This window comes from Anticarsia gemmatalis, chromosome 1 (genome assembly GCF_050436995.1).
Source record: "Anticarsia gemmatalis isolate Benzon Research Colony breed Stoneville strain chromosome 1, ilAntGemm2 primary, whole genome shotgun sequence".
In the NCBI taxonomy this organism is placed as follows: Eukaryota; Metazoa; Arthropoda; class Insecta; order Lepidoptera; family Erebidae; genus Anticarsia; species Anticarsia gemmatalis.
The window spans coordinates 10082463-10104825 of record NC_134745.1 but is presented as its reverse complement, the minus strand read 5'-3'; the positions used below and the strand labels follow the sequence as shown (position 1 = coordinate 10104825).

Below are 22363 nucleotides of genomic sequence, written 5' to 3'. Positions count from 1 at the left end.
TTTTACACGTTTGGAAATAACTGGCAACAATGCTTTCGAATTGATTTGAACGTTCGTCTAATGATACAGACGCTGTTCCAATAACATCGGAATAATTTTCCCGAAGTATGTAGTTTGTCTGATTAAAAAGCGTGAAAGTCAAAGTTTTTATCGACGTTGAAAGTACAAACTTGATCTTAAACCAAAAGTTTAAAACTGAATAGATGTAATCACGGTTTTAGACACATAAAACTAAGGATTAAAATAAAGATATCCAGCTTGAAATAGTTCGAAGAAATTGTAACACTCAGTGCTAGTAATCAAACGATCGCAAATGATTTCAATCTCCTTCATCCACTCACAAGAGATAAGACTAAAGAACAGTTCAATGTTTAAAAGATTTTAAACAAATTCTTCTTCTCAAATAAAAGAAATAACAAAACAGTCTACTGGTCATGTTAGCGGTACTCTTTGAATAGAACATATTATTATATTATCATATTATGTTTACCGCACAAAAGGTACACGAGCACGACACCTTTGCGCATGAATTGAGTCTAATATTTTTATCGACACGAATGGGCAGTTGCATCGAGGCGCTATGTAGCATGAAATCAGTTGTGAAAAAACTTAATGTACACGTGTTTTTCATACACAAACAGAACTTAATATGTTTTCTTAACTTAACTTTTGGACTTTAATGTTGATAAGTGTAGTATTCATATTTTGATTATATAAACCTAAGAATGAGCAGGAGTACTGTCTTGTTCATAGACGTTGTGATTACTCCAATTAATTCCAGAGTGTTTTGTCATTTTCAATCAATTTTGAAACTACTTATCAGTGAAAAATAATAAAATATATAATCAGAGCTTGGCGTGCAACTTTATTAATAAGACAAAAGGTAGATATCAATAATTATTTTATTTGTGTAAATGCTGTTGTTGGTCGTCCTCCATATTTTACATATAAACTATACCCTTTTGTGACTTAAACACTTGCCAAAAACACAAGCAGTAAATATCATTGCTGTTTATTTTTCTAGCAATATTTATTAAACAGCATGAAACAATCGTTTACGCATACTAACAACGCAAGGAGGAAAGGAAGCACTAAATAAGTGCTTACTGCGCAAATGGCTGCAAAAGAAAAACAAGTTTTCATGCAGTTAATATATAGTTATTACTTTAAACGCAACATGCCAACATACTGTTTCCTGTTATGTTATGTTCATGAAGCAAATAGTTTGTAAAGATCGCTGAAATAAATTATCATTTTTTCGTCTGATATTTGAAAAATATTAAGTAAACGGAACTATTGACAGAAAAATAGCTTTGTTTTTGAGTCCGAAAAATAAAACGTAACTACAAGTTATTATTTTTAACGTAATTTTTCTGTAAGCGGCGACCGTCGTAAAATACTTAATCTTGCTTTATTTTATTTTTATAAATGAATCAATTGTACCAAATTATTTATTCTTTCTTCTGTATTTAAAATGTTGCTACTTTTTTATTACAATTGTTATGAATGTAAATATTAATCATAAAGACTGAATAATAAGACGCAATTTAGTTTAAAAAACTTTACATATCAAAAGTAGGTCAGCTCTGTAATTTTTAAGAACAAGTTCTTGTTGGTAAATAATTAGGTATATTTTTTATTGTCACAATTTGTTTTTCAACTTTCGCTGTTCTAAAACTATGAGATCTTATGAAAAATATTGTAGTATGTACTATTTTTTTAATGATTTTTATATCGAAAAGGTAAGCAGTACCTGAAATATAACTGTGTAGTTGGTTTGAACCAGACTTAAAAACAAGAAAATGTATGCCAAATTGCCAATCAGTGACTTATTTTTTTTTATAACGAGCAAAATTTCAACAAACAATTCCCTAGAATTTAAAACCCGAACAATTATATATTCAAAAATAAAAACCTTTGTTCTCCAAGACTACAATTTTTACAATTATTTTAAACAAGTGTCGCAGAAAACCGAGCCGTTGTTTAATTTCGGAGCCACCATTACTGCAGCGTAGTAAATTTACATTTGTACTATTGTACTAGCCTTTACAAATAATGAGGGTATTTCTTTTGTTGTACAAAAAACCAACATATTTATTGTAAAGCGAACGTCGTATTTTCGCTAGAATTGAAGAAGCTCATTACGTCTTTTGTCTACAGCTCATTGTCTATTCGGGACATATTTCTGCTGTAAAAATGTTCATGAATTTAGTGAAGTAATCATTGATTTATTGAAGAAAAAAGGGTTACAATTCTTGTGCATACCGGTAAGGAAATACATTTCCAAAGTGATAAACTTCTTCTGTAGGTGTCACTTTAAAAGAGGTCCTATGTGTTATAGGTACTAGGCGTCTATGTACATACGTTTGTTGTCACAACAGAACGCTACATGCAATGATCTCAAGGGTGCGATGAATATGACACGCATATTTACAGTCCTTTTCCTTTTCATCTCGCAGGGGCCACTCACGACATTATCACAAAGTACATGTACGTCGTTCCAGGGTGAACCCTTTCGGTGTTTCAATTTTCCTGCACTGTAAGGTATTTTTGTCAATCTCCTAAGTCATGCTTTCCACGTGTCCAAGAAAATACCTATTTGCTAAGTAAAAATAGAAGTTACTAGGGTGCTCGTTGCCTAGGTCGGCTTAACAATAAAAATATAAAGTTCTTTTCCTCATATAACGTATAGCGTTTGAGGTGTGTTTGTTTGATATCCAATTTCTTCAGAATGGTCTCTACGCGGATGATTAGAAAACTTTGAGCAAACTCGCGTTACGCGAAAGGATAAAAGTACCTGCATTCTTTTTATTGTTTACTTAGGCATCAGTAATTTTCGCTAAGATATTAAATGATTCTAGGAAAAAGGTACTGTTTTGAGAAATATAATCCTTCTGGATGACGTAAAGCAAATATAACTTTCACTTTAATGTTTCTTTGCCGTAGTTAAAACGTTAAACGAGTACTTAATCCAAAAATGGCGGAACGAATTGGATTATATATGTATGAATGCTTTCATTAATCAAGATAGGATTAAAGGGATTGAACATTAAATTTAAATAAACAAATCATCTCAAAAGCGTAAACATGGGAAGAAAGGGAGTTATAATTGTATTCAATTCGGGAGAACTCGGTCAATAAAGGTAGCATTTATAATTTAAAGCGGATTCCTCAGGTTCTGTCTTATCGAGTTAGTTCCGTTTTGCGAACGTCCTCTCGCTTCAGATATCGCCGGCATAATTGTATTATTTTCATATGTCATCCTCCTTTGCTAGGGAATATTCGTGTATTGAAAAACTTATTATACAGGAGACTGATTCTAATTCTTTTACGAAGAAAACTTTTATGCTGTGTACACACACAGCATAAAACTTTTCTATTTTTTCTAAAAAGCACTAACATAGTGCTTTTTATATGTTTTTAGAATATTCTACTAAACATGACTGTGCACAATTAAATCACGTCGAAGTTTAAGTATAGATTTATTTAAACATGCAGTGCTTTCCACGATAATACGGTAGAGGGCTTGAAAAAATACGCCCGTAACTATAGGCATTGTCGTTAATGATCGCCAAAATTCTGTGTGTTTTTGATAAAACTCATGATGTAATAGTTGGCGTCAAGGCTCAATTTGTAATGTAATTATTACCTAACTCGGCGAACAACTCCGGACTTCTCTTAATAGAATTTCCAGTAACTACAAAGCTTAGAAACCAATTTGAAACAAACTAATAGACTATAACCAGAATATTGTTTATTTCTTCAGACAGTGAATATGAAATGAAACTGGATACTTTGTTAAGTAATTTGGTGCCAGTAGTCAGCTATTGTTTTGTATTTATTGTGACAGTGAAATTAGAACCGTAAATAAAATTCAGCCTTGTTTACGGTAGCATAATAAGAATATCGCCAGTTAACAAAGAATTATGTCAACCTCTCGAATTGTTTCGCATTCGAAACTTAGTAAGGCTCTCTTTCCTCCTACGCCGAACCCTTGGCGTACACAAGCCGAGCAGGCCATCAGTTGCATATAAAAAATCTGCCGCGCATTTCAGCATTGCGTCATTATTAGCAACCACCCACGCCCCAACATTAGTGGAACGAAAGAAATCCATACGTAGTGTCCATATTTTTTTGTTTAATAGTCCACTTTAAACATGTATTAACCCGTATTTGTCCCAAAGCTGGTCAAGGGTCTCCAGCCCAACGAAGGGAGGGGTACATTACCTTAGATCAGTGGTTCCCAACTAGTGGTCCGCGGCCCACCAGTGGTTCGTGGAAGTCAAAATATGGTGCGCGAATGATTTTAGAATTTTAAATTTTCAGGATGATTATTACACTTTATTTTTAATATACTTACATAGTAGTCCCTACTAACAAGAATAATATAAAAGTGGTCCCGGGTCCCTAAGAAAAGGTTGGGAAACCCTGCCTTAAATAAATAATTTATCAATAACTTAAAAAACAATAAGTTTGTAAGTCATAACAGTCGTCTGTAACTCACCTGAAAACCGTCATAAGTCCAAGACGCCCACTTCATGGTGCACAACTGGACGTCGAACGGGAACTGTTCCACGTTGATATCGCAGACAGACACGTAGATGCCGTGACTGAGCCACGTCACTTCACCCGTGTGTTTCACTATCACGTTTGTGTTGATCACCGCGGAACGGTAGTTGGGGTCTGCGCTGTAACAAACATCTATGTTTAGTACCTATAACCTTAAGGCTCCTAGTATTGAATACATTTTGCTTATTTAAAAAAATATCAAAGAATAAATCTCAAAGAAATAATTTATCTTGTTTTATTGCCCTAACGTTTTGGTGTGACTGACGAAAAATGGTCTTAGATCAATAAAAAATTCACAATTTTGATATCAATGAATACGCATATTCATATTATCATATATTATATCAAAATTAGCGTATTCATTGGTATCCATACCAATATATCCATATAGCAATAAAGAACTGTAGACAAATGCAATGTTTACAGTTTTTTATTCGTTTCAAACGCTTCCTAATAAATAATAAAATTATTAACATTATAACCTCAGCAGTCTTGCAAATTTAAGTCTTGATAAGTCATCAAAATTAACGCTGGTAATAATAATACGAGTATAGCTTTATGTTATGCTGATAACGTTTTTTTAATACTTGTACGCTAATTATAGTTCCTTAGTTACGAAGTTATGAAGTGTGAAAATCAGTTACTGCTGTTAAATTGGACATTCTATAATCATGTATATAAGCTCCTATTATGGATTTCGATTTCCTCAAATTGTTAAGAACTCAGAGAACTATTAACCGTCATCATGGATTTTAAATTTGGTAAGAAAAAATATACAAATATAGTATTTAATCTGCTTACTATTACGAGAAGGCCGTTGGAAAGATGCTATTTCTAAAATACCACAATAATAAAAGTACATACAATGTTTGCCTTAACACAATAAGATAATTTCTCATTTACTTTTGTGTAACTTGACATCTGCTTTAGAGCAGCAAGCACGACATTGTTTAAACAACAATAACCCACCAGATTTCTCAGGACTATGCCTTTTCTTAACTGTCACTTTCGTTTCATACATTCATTCCCCATAGGGGTAGGCCGAGAACTAAAGATCGCAAGAGCTTGGTACGATCCTTACAAACTTCCCTTGCCTCTTGCCTCCTTCACATGCATACATCTTGTCATACAAGAATTACTGCTTTGCAAGTACTAAGCACCTGACTTTGATCTGTATATGTCTTTCATATCATGTGGCACCCCCTCCCGGCGCGGCGGCGTTTCCATTTACATGAGCACACTGTGGAGGAACGAGGTGATCGTGTTCCTCCAACACAAAGGGAGGATCCTCCGACCAAGCGAGGTGATCATTCCTGGTGGGCCTAGGCTGCCCGACCGTTGTAGTCGGGAACTTGTATATTATAGTCAATTGCAGTGCAAACTTCGATAGCGCGATTCAGGACTTGTGACGTCAGTCACACTGCGCTTGGTGGTTGGTTGTGCGCTCGTCCCAGTAGAAGTCGCTGTATGTAGCGATCTGCTACAAATTTTCTAATTTTCTCATATATATTTTCATTTTTGTTTCAGTTTCACCAATACTTATAATTATGACCGTACTTATCTGCGGTGCACAAGCAAACGTATTACGAAATCCATGCATATGCGACCCTCCGGTCAGTGGTTGGGAACTATGCGGCTCCGATGGGAAAACATACCACAGTGTGTGTGAGATCCGATGCGAGATATATTTAACAGGGAAACAGATAAGAGTGGTCAACGATGCCGCGTGCGAAACTCCTCCTCCTCTGTCAGATTCCAACTATTCGGATTCATATTATCACTAATTTTTATGTGAAAAATGTCGCTGTACAATCAGTATGGACTTTCGCGGTGGATTGCTAATATTCTTAAGATTACGACTTGAACCAGAGAAAATTTATGGGTTTTTTTTGGATTATTGAATTTGACGTGTTCGTCTTACACTTTTTAATAATAAAATAATGCGATAATATATTAACTTAGTAGCCGTCTGTTATTTTAATTTCATTAATAAACCAAGGAAAATGCTAGCAAAGCATTGCACCAATTATTTAAGGGTTAGTAATCAATTGATATTATTTACCTAGACTAATGTATTAAGTATAACTTAATTATGTGCATTTAAATATACTGGCAGTTATTCTTAACTAATGGAGCTTCGCTTTTGTTTACATTACGAAAAACAGTCAAGACGAGCCTTATACACAAACAATGACCACTTAAGATAATACAAATTCAACTGGAAAGGGCTCCAGGCACGACAAGAAATAACATCCGGGACCCAAAAGACATCCCTAATGCATTACCTTCGTTCGAGAGTAAAAACACGAATACCACATAATATAATATATTTATACCTTTATAGGATAGAGAAGTGCTTAGAAGAAATTACGTTTCGATGATATCGAGATCCTGTCAAATATTTGACGTTTGGACGATGACAAAAGACAGAGGCAGGCTGCAATTTTCCACACATAAAACTGTTATCTTGTTTACTTAATGAATTACCATTCCTGAGTGATTCATGCAATAACATTCTGTCGTAAACTTCGCATTGAAATAGCTTTGAAATTACTATTGTAAAACCATTTGAAAAAAAATCATATGTGAATTGCAGAAGTTTATCCACTCACGGAACAGCTATCGTGCACAATGGTCATCATGCCGCGAACAAAGTTTGTTTTTTGTGTGTCCATTTCAGTTTGGGTGCATTTACTTTTTGCTTTCATTCCAGAGAAATGGTCATATGAAATATGACAATAGCAAGAAGCAAATCTAATAAAACTCAGTTTCAAGTTATTACGGCTTCTTTTATGATTTTTCATTAATTGCTCATTAAAAATGTAGTTAGTAGTTATGTATAGCAGGAGAATATGTTTTGAGTTGTTGATAAATATATTTCTACATACAAAAATGTTGAAATCTACGCATCGTGTCATGTACATTTATGTAACCTCAATTCAACTTAACATATACACGACGCTTTTTGCTGTGTCAACAATTTTACCATGATACTACACAATATGTTGTACAAGTAACCGAGAACGTGAGATGTGAGTATTGATCGGAAAAAATCCAAGATAGGTAATTTAATTATAGCGAAAATGTCTTCAACTTTTGATCCTATTGTCTGCTGCATATTTTACCAGACATATGTATACGAATAATTTAATTCTTTAAGATGTAACTTATATTATTAGCATGATAATAACGTAACAGTACATAGTTTTATAGTTAGGTAGAATGTTAATATTAACTTTAAAAACAATCCACGACTTCTTCCATTGCTCGCCACTTCACGTGTGTCTGATCCAAAGGGAATCAGTGTTTCGGCTCTACAATGTATATCTTAACAATCCCCGAAAACTACATTCAAGTTAATAATGTTCGATGAACAAATCAACTCATAAACATGTTAATAAGAGCGATAGAGAGTGATGAAACGTAAAACGTTTAAACCATTATGCAAATGTAATTTAAAACGCTAACTGCTAAAACGATTTGGACAAATGAACCTTTTGGATCTGTGCCTAGAGGATTCGTTAGGCATACTTCAATGTTTATGTACGTCGAATATATTTAGTTTATTATATAAAACTGATGCCGCAAGGTGTGAAACAAACTCACAATTCAACCTATTTTACTAAGAAAACATTAAAATGATTAGCTAAGAAAATACGAAACAGATTTTTATTTTTATAACACATACATTTCTGTTACCTAAGATACAACCAAAAGCACAAAAAAAGCAATACACTTTACACTTTAACTTAATTTCTACTTAGCGCTTTTGTTTACAAACATACATTTTAAAACGTAAGAATATATTGGTATCTGTACTATTTTTTAACACAGTCTCTGTGAATTTTGATACACAATTTAATACCATTCCCAACCTATAAAACACACAAACATAATTATAACAATGAGGATACGAAATATCCTTTCATGAAATATCAAACGTCGGCTTGGTAAGTCAGAAGCTGGCATATGATTACATACAATTGTATTACAAGTATCCCTCCAGCCATACAATCTCCGCAATTAGGTCACTCTATACGAGGGATAAGAACTGAGGTCAGAAAGGACTTAAGTCAACGAAGCGTGATGCATCCAAAATCTCAAAAACTTTGTTCATCAACTTTGAGTACTAATATTTATTTATATTTGTACAACTCTCCTGCTAAGATTTTTGTTGTACGATTTCAAATACAACAAAGACAACGGCATAACCAGTAAGGCTACTCTTCACAGCAGGGACTATCGAGTATTGAGCATTTGACAAATTAATTCCTACGATAGCCACCAAGGGCGCTGATCAAGTATCGGAAAGTACATTTTTTTGTCAAATTCTCGATACCGATTGTAGAGAATGGCGCCACGTATCAGAAACAACAGTTAGTGGATAACATAAATGAAAAAAAAATAGGTCTTCAAATCAAACCTACGATCTGTTGAAGTAGCAACTCGGTGATTAAACAGTGCAACTACAAAACAATTAGTCAATATTTCACCAGTTTTGATATTAATTTATTCTATGAATTATTAAATACACTACATGCATATTAACGCTCGATTATAGCACTCAAACACGAAAATGATTGCACTAGGAAATAAGTTTGATTGATAGCACTATTAAAATTTTGTTTTGAATATACAAGTTCCTGTATTTTGATGCAGTACTTCATCTTTTTGAAGAAATTGATTTCAAAGACTGTACAACGACGGCAGTAATAATTAATCGACTTACTTGAACATTAACAATCACTTTACAATAATTATAAATGCGACAATTGTAAAGCTAAATACAAGTTTAGGATAAGAAATACGAAATACTTTCCCTTAACTTTAGTTAAACGTGGTGATCTCGGAGACAATTGTACAGCGGGCATAAAGCATTTAGAAATAACGATGTCAAATGATTAAAATATAACTGATATTAATACCGGTTTCGTTGTTGTTATTCTATAGAGAAAGGGTCGGCGGAGATGCCTTGAGGCTCGACGGCGACTCTCAGATCTTTACTTGTAGGTAGATAAAATACTCTTTTGTTCATTCAGCTAATAAATTGTGAGAGACTGACTGAAGATATCTCTTCTAGTATTATATTAAATACTATTTTAGTAAAGAATTAATATTAATTACATTATTCGAAACAGAATTTGTTGTTAATTGTATTGACGTCAACAAGTTGTTTTGACGTCTTTATTAGAGCTTTTCGCAAGAACTGTTCGGTAATATTTTGAAGACTTACTTGCTAACTTATATGAAAAATAGTCAAAGTTTTACATGTTAAACAACCTATCAATTTTATAATTTCGTATAAAAATAGTTAAACAGTGTCTAAGCTCTCTCTCTCTGTTGTCTTTTGTTCTCACAAAATTTAAAGTAGAATAAAAGGCCTCCAAGCAGTGACTAGCAAAAATACCAATCAACTATTTTTATAAGGCTCTAGATTTTGTAAGTAAACTCTCTCTTTTTCAAACGGAGCTTAGGACTAAAATGCTTTCAATCTTAAAAACTTAAGTAAGCCGTCGTATACACAAAAACCTTAGCTAAAGTACCACCTTATTTCACAGACAAAATTAGTTACGACCTAAAAACCTTTTGTAATTACTACGGCATGACGATGCTCAACTAAATAATGATAGCGGTACAAGACAAATATATAACATTATTTAATATTTGTTCCACAGTCTGTTGACGAGACAACAACAAACAAAAAACGATCAATTTCAATATACCTCAATTCACGAACTCAAAGATTTATTTATAGCACAACTGAGCAATATATCAAAGTTAATAAAACAAGGTGAAATCAATCTCAGTGCGGCATCGGTCCGCAGGATAAGTTTCAGGTGTAGTCTTGACACGTAATAAATTCTACTGACAGTTCAATTTCACTAAATTCAGTTCGCCTAATGTTTATTTGGCAAGTAACAGAAGTGCAAATGTTCCCCTAGTTGTAATGGCTCATTTCCATTATGCATACCCCCGTCACGTTTTAGGCCGTATGCCTACGTTTCATTGCGAATAGTGCAGCGACAGACGGAGCGGTGTTCAAAGCGTTTTAAAACATTTTTCTTTCTGACATTAAAGGATTAAATTAGTTTTAATTATTTTTACGATTTTCGGACATCTGTCATGCTTAAAAAAATATATTCTGAAGACTAATAAAAGTTCAAAGCATTCTTCAAAGTCATATCTGATTTTGACCTACCTACGCTTTATCCGATACTACTTTGAATTTTGTAATACGAGTAGGTAGGTGTAGTAGTAGGAACTTGTGTTGTGTTCGAGATTACGGAATATTCCGACTAGAAGCACTAATTTTCATAAATGTAGAACCGTTTTAATATGTATAATGTTGAATGTGAACTATACACTCATATCTAGTCGGAACATTCATTTATTTACGCTTTAGTTCGTGCTATTTGTTTATTACATACGTATCTCACAGCCGAAGGCAAAGTCAGATTTTGAGCGTATTTAAATTTAGTCAACACAAGTTTAGAATTACAAGTTGGTTTGAATAAACATTCCGCTCAACGCTCCGCCTGTCTGCATGTACAGTCTTACCGTAGTGTTTTGCAATTGAAACGACTAATATAAACGCGCCATTTGCCGACTCATTCAATACAAGCTGACGAATACTAAGAGGCTGTTTAACAGCTAAGATTTTTCCCAAATCTAATTTAATTTTGCGGTGAACAACATTACGTATTCTTCACAAGAATTAGAGTAAAGCTTACTTATTTTTTTGTTCAATGTAAAATGTTTTTCTTTACTTCAAAGTATACAAGAAAATTAAATATATTTTATGTAAGCATAATACCTCTCATTCATGATATTCGTGTTTGAAAGACGGAATTAGCGGTTAACCTTGCCTTACCTTCCGGAAATATTACCAATTAATTGGTACCACAGCGATAAAAGTAATTTTACAAATGATGTAGTCATTCGCGAATAGGCCACACCCAATAACATCTACACTTGTGTGTGTATTGACATTCTATACCTACCTTGTCTTATGGTATGTGTGGTCATTAATCTTCTATAACCTAATGTTCCTAATGTTTGTCAAATCAAAACAAATCAAATCATTTATTCACTTAGGTCAAATATTGACACTTATGATAGTCGTTACAATTACTGAATCTACCACTAGCTCGGAAAGGGGGTAGAGCCTTATGAGAAGAGCTAGCGAGAAACTCACGGCCACTCTTTTCATTGTCATTGGAGCATATTTCTCCTAAATCATACTTTTGGCTCAAAGTAAGCAGATCTTTCTTATAAAAGTCTCGTAAACGTGGCACCTAGTGCTTGTAACTTTCAGCCAAGCCAAGTAGCCACGGGTGGCCTGAACAACTACATGAAGTAGACAACTCTACAAGCATAAATCAAACACGAACACGGAAAACAAACAACTCGTTTAAAACGTACAAAATAAAAATTGTTTCATATTAAATCATTTGCGGGAGTACAAGGCAGAACGTAAATGCGCCATTAATTGTATAAATATGAACGATTTATCCCGAATCCCGCTGTCATATGTTGTTCTGAATCTGTCGGCTGTTACCCCGCGATACGTAATGATCCATGATTCGCGGCACGAGAAAGAGAAGTTAATTCCTCGCGCGTCATTACCAAGGATATAATTTTCTTTTAGTTTCACTTCGCGCAGTTACCTTGATAGTTGGTTAGAAGTTTATAAGTTGCGATGACGTAGGCTTTATCGCGCTCGGGTAACTTTCACTTGGTTTTGTCAGACTAATCAAGTCTTTCCGGGATAATTATGAAGAAGAGGTTGCGTAACGACTCACAACGTGACATCACGGTTTTTATCCATTTGATGGTTTGACCAAACTGCTAAGCTAGCCTTCGACTGTAAGGACCAGATACTTGAACATTTAAGAAGGAATTTTGTTTAGTATTTATTTAATTGCTAATTTAACATTGACACTCATATATAAGTTTTGCGGGATGAGTGAGGCCTCGAGTCCACCAGACTAGCCAAACGCGGGTTGGGGAATAATAAGTAATTAGATACTAAATTTAATTTGTGGGGCAATGGCAAGTTGTCATGACGCCATGCCTGAACATTGCGTACGGGAGTCATAAATAAATTATAGTCCCATACCAACGAGTATTAGTGTTAAAAAAAAGTTGTTTCATTTATATGCCTAATAAGCCAAATAAAGTATAAACTTTTCTTTTCAAGACTACAATGTCTGTATTAAGCAAATCATTGTTCATAATATGCTTTATTCAATCCGAACCTAAATACTGTCGTATTTATCAGCAAAATATTGCCACAGGGACTTCCTCAAGCTGATACGGAGATGTTTAACTTGAAATTACTTGAATACAGCGTCCCTAATTACTTAATTACCCGTTAAATTGTTTCGTAAACGCGAAGTAATATATACCGTTAATATGGTTATTATATCATGAAATATGCTTGAGAACGAAAGTAGAATGATAATAAGAAAACATTTTTTAAATGATCGTGGGAAGTGGCTTTTGTATTTTCCTTGGCCAATTTGAACAAGACCGGATATTGTATATATTAATTTATTACACAAAGAATAAACTACAAGTGTCGCAATTTTTAACAACGATCAAGATAAAAAAGTTACTATGAATGTTTATGTATAAATAAAAAAAAACCGTCTGACCTATCGCTTGTTTCGTTAGCAGAGGTGCGATTTTCCACTATCAACTTTCGAATAGCTGTCAAAAGTGCATAAAAAAATTACCAACGCCTCTAGCGTATTCCGAACGAACAATTTTTTTTTTTCAAGTAAAATTTTAACTGTCAAACTATAAGATAGCGTACGAAATCTCGCTATAGTTAACAAAACAAAGACTTGCAACACAAAACTGCGTACAAGTCACTTTTCAATATCACTCACGGACCATTTCACTAACAGATATATGGGGAAATAGCCCCATTGTTTTTATGTACTGTTTTTGAAACAAATACAGGTATTTTTATAGAGATTGCATTTTTAAACTTCCCATACCTATAAAATAAGTAACTGAAAAAGAATATGTGCTATCGCTTTTTATACTTACAATTTTCACAGTAATATCAAAAATGTATTAGCACCACAAGTTTGTTGGTTAATTTCCTTAAAAGTAAAAAGTGTTTGACTGTAGTTTGTCCTCACTTCTTACACAAAACGGGAAATAATTACATTGCTTGCTACAAGCGGATTGAAAGTAGTCTAGCACAGCCATAACTACAGTCATCAATGAATAAAAAAGAAAATTGCTGACATATTGCGGAATTTCTCATCCACTGCTACTTAACATAAAGAGGAAGAGTAAACAATGTCATTAAAAGTGGTAATGTATTTATACATATTGCGAATACGTCTTAACGACTACATAAAGATGTTCGCATTACTGAGATTAGGCTTAATGTGTCTTACGAGACGCAAACAGGTCGCGATTTATAAAACAGAAGCTATCCATCGAAGGCTTTACTGTTATCGATTGAACCGTTCGTTGATACGAAACCTATCATGGATTTAATGGACACATTCGTTTTAAAATAAATCTTGACTAAGAATAGATCACTGGGTTAGTTTTTATCAGAGCCGAGTGCATCACTCACAGACTCAATTTATATCGTCCAATCATTCACATTCCACTCAAATACAAGTATATGACACGTTAATTTTCAATGAACAATAATATAGTATTATAATCGAGTACATCTATACTAATATCTATACTATACTAATATTATAAAGCTGAAGAGTTTGTTTGTTTGTTTGAACGCGCTAATCTCAGGAACTATTGGTCTGATTTGAAAGATTCTTTCACTGTTAGATAGCCCATTTATCGAGGAAGGCTATAGGCTATATATCATCACGCTACAACCAATAGGAGCAGAGTATGAGTAAAAAGTGTTACAAAAACGGAGAAAATTGGGATCCATTCTCTCTTATGTGTCTCAAGCGAAGTTGCGCGGGTCAGCTAGTATATACATACCCACTACAACTCCTGCTTAACACATATACTCAAAAATGTAGTCTATAAACGGGACGATCTAAAACTACGAAAATATTTGCCATGCTCTTGTGCATTTTTAAAGGTTTTTTGCCTCTTAGCGCGAAATTCAAACAATTTCAAGAAAATTTACTTAATGGTTTGTAACTTACTTGTTATAAAGTATAATGTCTGGTTTCCAAACCCTTTCATAGGGTATTCTTATGACGCCGATGCCGTCGAAGTCACTCGTGTTCCATCGCAAATGATAATCTGTCCAGATCTGTGTGATCCAACAGTTTGTTGTCAGCAACTGATCTTTTTCCTCCTGTAACAAAAAAAAACAACCATCTAAGATAACAATTTTAAAAAACTCGCTTGAATAAAGTCCTGAAGTGCATGATGAAAAATGAAAAACATTATGGAAAATAGGCTTAACGGAACACACAACGACCTTACACTAAAGTGGCGATTAAAATCATTGCAAGAACTGCCTACGATACCAATAAAATGCATTACAAATCATTATAAAAAACGTACAAATAATCTTATTCTGTGGCTACATTACGATCGAAAAGTCTACCTGCGCAATCTATAGATACCATAATTGTGTAACAAATTCGAGGAACATACACGTCCCAAGGTAATGATGCAATTCAATATATTCTTTGTTAGAAACAATACTGCTTTTCCGTAAAAGAAGAACGTCACAAAAAATACACTCGCAACACAAAAACAATTGAAAAGTATGTCGACTGTTACTCTTTCCTCGCGAGAAAACTTTTAAAAGCAATTCAAGTTAACTAGAATAAGTTCTGCAAATGATCAGCGCTTTAAGAAAAATGTTTAACACATTTTCTTACAGCAGCAAGAAATAAATAACTTATGTCTAAATAAATTATCTGTTCTGACACTATGGCTTTCGGTGGAGCAATAATTTAAAGTAATTATTTACAAAACGATGCTATTACTCTTTGTTTTTGTTCTGTGAAGTGTTCTAGCAACTATTTATTGGGCGTTTTTATGTATTTCTTACGCGTGGTGAAATTCTTGCAGTTGTATTGTTTGACCTATTTGTTAAATTAACCTGAATACATTCGTGACTTTGACAGAAACCTAATATTGAGACATAGACTGTTGATACAGACTGTGCTCTGTGATGTTGTGATATACACTGTTCATTATCTCTATTATTTAACCTGTAAATATAATTTGATTGAGCTTTGATCAATTCAGTTGAAGTCATTCTTGGTCATCGTTGCGTTATAAATAAACGATTAGTATATCTGTCAGTTTTTTTTACTTTGGATACATAAAAATAAATCTAAAAATGCTTTTGTTAGATAAATACTTTATTATCACTGTTACTAACCTCACTCTTATTAGCCTCAAGTTTTGTCAAAGCTGTTATTGTGTCGCCTATTACCTTAGTTTGCCATCTTCACAAATATAATAGCAATGCTGACGTATAGACAGCTTACTCGTGAATTGGCTGTGTAACAACAGTATACATTTTCATTGTTGGGGCAGCTGTTAAGATTTTTAATCTGCAGATACCGATTGGTATACCGACGTCCCAGTTTAAGATTAAAGAGGATAGGTTCTCATCACAGTGAGTAGAGAGTGACTGGTAGTTTATTAAATTATAATATAAAATTTACGAAACTAGCTTCGCTTGCCTCTTACATTGCTATAATTGGAATATATCTACTAAAGTTTATAAATACATGTACCTAACGTACCCAGCTTTAAAAAAGTAAGGTTGAAGATGTACCTATTTAAAGTTGTCTACAAGATATTCATGATAACAAAACGAATTTAAGACTAAATCGAATGTCAAGTAACGTCGTAAAAAAATGTTCTAAATTGCAAATTTAGGTGTAGATCGTTTTACCGCTATGAGGCCCATACGGTATCAAATTAGATTGCTAACAAGCTACGCCTAACGTTGCCAGAGGCTTCGCGTTTCCTTGTCAATACTTAATAACTTCTAAATATAAATACTTGCTTTTGCCGACGATGTTACAGGAAATTTCAGTATTTCGAATTTCTTGTCACATTTATCGCTTGTACTATCAGAACTCATTAACTTACTTGAATAATATGATATCGCAACACTACTCAGGTATTTTCCACTCACCTCTAAATTATACGTGACCTTTTCAAAAGTCATCACAAACAAGATCCGTCACATCCTTCCTCAAGCCCTTTCATTTACATTTTTAAATTAATCTTAGTAATTAATAGCTCAAATTGTAATCTACGGAAAGGACACAAAGAAACTCAAGGTGAATACCACACAATGGTTACGGTCGCCATGATATATTATTTTTTGCCCCACAGGTTTGTAACCCCTGGCCTTTTCCGTCACATGCACCCGCGTCAAAAGAGCGAGCGATAAAGTCATAATATTTGTTACATGCCCAAGATTACCTCACTTGGAATGACGCGTGATAAATATGTGTATTAAGGGCTGAATGAATGCTTTTTGTCAGCCAGCTTTTACAAACTGCTGTACTACCGACAACGGATTTCCTCGGAAATCTCTTTTATGTTAGCTAATGTTGGTACACGTAACATACGGGTTTCATCAAGATGTTTATACCTAAAGTATTTTGAACGACGAAAATTTGCTCTTACTTAGATTAACAAAAAACACATTTTGTACCAAAATACGAAACTTTCGTAAGATCACCTGTCTGTTTGTCTATCACGGCGGTTAAAATAAATTACGTTGTACACATGTGGAAGAAGCATGATGTCTGTAGGGAGCGTAGCATGTGACGTTTCGCAATGTAGCCAAGTCCCTAGTGGGTAAGTTATTTTGTATGAAATAAATACGGCAAATTGTTTGAAAACGTTTCTACTAGTCTACCGAGAGTCGCTTATTGCATAAGCAATTAAATTTTAAATAAAAACCTATTCCTAATTGTTACCTGAACCAGACACTGAACATTGATCAGGTATTTCATGTTCACTTATCGGCGTTCGACGTATAAAACCGACTAAAAACAAGGCTTATTATAAAAAATCTGTGTATACAAGGGCCGAATTTCGACCGCTAGTTATTACATCTACGCGTATTAGTCAAGACCGCCCCAGGCTTTAATAAATATAAGGCTCTGCCAAAAAATGAAATAAATTATTCTATGTATAAATTAAAATAACGAGAACATTCATAATTGCGTTATGAAAATTTATTTGCATAATTAAATGGTTGTCGTCAAGCGCCTACCTGCGGGTAAACCGAAAACGAGCAATGATTCTTCATTACTTTGCATAGTCTTCAGGATTGGTGCGCCCATTAATACAAATACACCAACATTTCCCGCAGATCTGCGATTAAAAGCAGTCTTCAATTCAAAGAAGTTGAGATATAATGCTGCTATAATCTTTTAAAACTTTGCATGTCGACACAGACACCTTATAAATTGTATAGAATCGAAGTTTCTGGTAAGCTTTGGTGAAGAAATTGAATCTAACAATATCATAAAACTTGAAACATAATGACGTACTCAAACTCCTATTTCTGTTACTCTTCGTTTTCAATAAAAACGTCTCAAAGAAACCGAAGTCAGCGGCATAAAGCACTAACAAATAAACAACTCAAAACACAGTGTTGTTACACAATAGACGATCGGTATCAAATATTTTACAATAAGAGAGAAATAACGAGCCCTTTGAGAAAAAATGTGCATAAATGAGAAAGAAAAATAGAACATTCATAACCAATACAATACATTCTACATAAGTATATATTGGGTTTCTCCTCATGAATCACAAATTCACAATACTATAATTTGAGATTTTCGCGTAAACGAGCACCCCGCAGCTTTATCGAGCCGACCAAATCGAATTACGGTGCGTACATTTTTACGAGGAAAAAGTGTATGTATTATACGTAATGTACCTCCGCTTATACCGCTTAAAGCAACATTAAAACTCAAACCAAACTAAAATGTTCTCAAAGGAGTGTAAACTTAACAAACACTTGAAACATTGAATACATTTCGTAGACTGTTTCTTAATGTGCAGCAGTAAGGCCGCTATAAACTCTACAAGAGTTATTTTGTTCAGGCTTTTCACCTCGCAACTTGAACTTAGTTTTGTACATAAAACTGACGGTGTTACGCGCAGACTTATGAAATGGAATGTCATCTTTAGAATTTTACGGCAGGATATGATGTTGGAAGGTATATGTATGTCGCTCCGAAGTTGTTCTATTCGGCAAAAGTAATGGGCTATTAATAAGTTATATTTGGAAATAAAACAGCTCACTAGTTTAGCACTCCCTAATTTGAGGACTATAACAAAATGTATATTCTATATTTTTACGAAATTGTATGATGACCTTTCCTCGCGCTTATGTTTGATGCACTCGATCATAAATTTTGTGCGGGAAGATGCACATATTTTATATTCTCCATACAAAATAGTGCAATAAAATACAGTATCTGTGACTTATAGACAGATCGCAGCAGTATTTTATACAATAACTCAACATGTCGAATAAATCATGGCGGCCTTTCGCGGTTTAGCCGCTGTCGACTGTCCAGCCATAAGCTAGCCAGTACAATGATATACAACTTGTATCCTTCCTGAAAAAAAAATCTGACCAGATTAAGCCATTTTTGATTTAGCCGGTATGTGTATCACGAATCCCGCATTGCCGCTTTATGAGTTACTATCTACTATTCTTTTACTATCTATGATATTCAAAATTTCATTTATTCCCACCAAGAATAAGCAGGCACAAGTTGTAAATGAAAGTATAGAAATGTATGGCAAGATTTAACTTAAATTATTTGTCATTATATCTCATTTACTCAAGATATAACAAATTAGGAATATATTTTATGATTTTACAAGGAAAGTTCTGGATAAGTTACGGATAAAAACCAATAATATCACACGTGACTCGACAGACTGAAAGTATCTACCAAACATGACACGACGATATTAAAATTGTCAGCGAATGACACTACGGCAAGGAAAAACGATCAAAGCGAGTCGTTAACAATAAAAATGTAAAATATCTTACGTTCTTATGTCTTTATTATATTAGATAGATAAGCATAAGCTAAGTAGCTGAAAATTTTGTTAATTAAACGAATCTCAGAAAACCTTTGTGGTCCAATCGCAAAAACACATCACACGCGTCCTCACACGAATTAATGCTTTGGTCTGCTTATAATCATTTACTGGAATGATAATTCAATGATCTTCAGTTTTAAAAATATAAATATTGCATTAGTCAGCACATTGTCATATGTCAGTCGTCTACATTTCATAACGTTAAGAAATGCTAGCGCACATGCTATGAAAAACAGTGAATGTTGTACTGCGTATAATACAGCTATTTATAGCCACAAATGGGCTTCTATAATAGCATCAAACAGGCTTTTACTTCACAATGTGGACGAAGAGAACTCTAAACGGTATAATGAATAAATTAATTGAATGAAACCGAATATGTGCTGAAAGAAATGGGAACAATAAAATGTATGGGCGGATGAATGCATGCATTGTTGCAGCCACAGACCTATTGTATCAGTTTTCGAGATAGCGAATTCATAATGAGACTATTCCTAACTAGTTTTTGCCCACAGCTTCCAACGCAAGCGCATTCATATTTAATTTATTGCGAAACTTTTAATGCCTAGATGACGCTGTTTTAATGAAAAATATTATCACGAAAATGGGTTAGTTCTGCCATATTTCATTTTTAATCTTTGGTCTTAGGTATTTAACGTCCAGATTTATTATAAATTATAACGAGATAAAAACTCTAATCATGGTTGTTTAAGTGTTAAATAAGAATCTGTGTCATAGTCTAACAACTTAGCAGAAAGCCTCGTATGCATTTTTACGGCTGGTGGAGGTATACAAAATTCAGGATTAATAACATTAACGACGACGATTGTAGGCTTATGACCATTATTTATATAGCTACTTTATTATGTAAATACACAGCATTATTTGTTAAAATCTAGATAATAGCATGCCGAGGCTGTCTGCTAAGTTGACGGACTACAATGATTTTATAGCTGTAGTGTACTATGCTCTTACCACCCAACTCAATTAATTATACTTAAGCATAATAAGCATCTTTCATTTATAATGCTCATCTCGAGGCATTCACGCAAATGATGATACTAATCGTATGGTAAAACCAATTTGAATCAGTAACAACTCAATCTGCCTTCATGTAGATGACATGTCATGTTTCTCCCATAACATAATGTGACCTACTTGACTCCTAACGAGCGTGGGAAATCACATCTGGCGTTTGTCAACTTTCGTATGTACTTTTTGTTTGGCAAAAACGGAATCTTGAGTATTTCCTAGTAAAATAAAGGACACGGAACAAATCAAGTAAGAAAAATAGATTTTTGCATATAAGGATTATATAAGGGAAGAGTAAATTAGGTATGTGCATTAATTTCTTTCTCTTCATTTTAGTTTTGGATGAGCTGTACGAATACTTGGTTGATTTGGTATTTTTACTAATAGCTCTTAAAATCATAGATTATATACGAAACATTTTTACCAAGACTAAATCAAAATTGATAATCTGTGAAGTTAATCAGAATAATATTAACTGACTATAGGAAAATCGATACTAATTCTTTTGTAGACTCTATTCTAAAACGAATTTTTACACAATAGACATATTTTTTCATTTGCACAGATTAAATAAAATCTCTACCTAAAAAATCAAAGAATAAGAAAATACGTTACAAAACACAGAAAACGGTCCACTTCCATTCGATTCTACTTCTAAAACAATCGAATTTTGCGGGGGCGAGTCGTCACAGCGGCTGACCGTTACCTGTCACACTGCGAAACAGCCTCTGTCCCGTTTAAATGTAAGATAAACAACGTAATAAATGGACTGACGAAGGGTTAATTAAAAAATAATAACTGCGAATAAAAACAGATGAATGATGTCTGCAGTTGTAATAAAAGATTACTCACAGTTTAATGTAGGCTATCATGTCAAAGTGAACTTGAAACAGATTTAAAATTTGTTCTATTTATTTTGCGCTGCAATTTAATGTTTTACGTGACAAGATTTAGTTATGATTTTGCAAAACGTTTGTCTTTCAAATTGTAACATGATTACGAACTCGGTAGGTTTAACTTAAATAACTTTTGCATCTGCTAGGGCTAAAAAAAAATCCGAATGACTTACCCACGGTTTTTGAGGTAGTTAGTTTTTTAGCGATTTTTTATATGAGTTTAAACGCTATTGAATAGATAAACTACCGCTACACGTATTCAGAAACCAGGGGTTAATCTTTTTCATTTATATTTTTTTCTGAGTTTTGTTTCTTGGATACTACAGTATAAGAAACAAGCATGCATTGACGATATAACCGTTTAGTTATAACTCATTTCTCCAGTAAGTGGTGGTATGTTCATATCAATACATTATGCATGAAGAGATCTAAGAAATCCATTTCATGTTCCCGCGATCACAGTCCCCGTGGAAGCACGTTAAAATCACAACTTTGCGAACTCTTGAGCCTTTTGGCACGGCACTCTATTTTGAATTTCAATGCTTCTAATGTCTTCCCATAAAAGTATTATGTACTTTAGAATATTATAAACACGCTTTTATTTACAGTGGACTTTGAAATTCATGACTTGAAATAATTTTCCATAGCTCTCTGGTAAAACCTTGCTATAAATGATATAATTTTGCAAATCCTGAAATCAAATAAAAAGAATCCTCGTAATAACCTGCATTTTTTTCAGTTTCATAATATTAGCTAGCTATATCTATACAATACTTGTAAACACAGTAGTTACA

The 22363-nt window shown here is 33.8% G+C and overlaps 1 protein-coding gene across 2 annotated transcripts in view; it reads right to left on the bottom strand.

The window, feature by feature from the left end:
• The window catches only part of LOC142975487 (neuronal acetylcholine receptor subunit alpha-10-like), an 83869-nt gene that overhangs the window by 25616 nt on the left and 35890 nt on the right, over positions 1–22363 (bottom strand). For both annotated transcript variants that reach the window (XM_076118345.1, XM_076118352.1), the window contains exons 3-4: positions 14721–14875; positions 4505–4688 (exon numbers count right to left, since the gene is read on the bottom strand). In XM_076118345.1, the coding sequence (XP_075974460.1) occupies positions 4505–4688; positions 14721–14875 (339 nt within the window). The remainder of the gene's footprint in view (positions 1–4504; positions 4689–14720; positions 14876–22363) is intronic.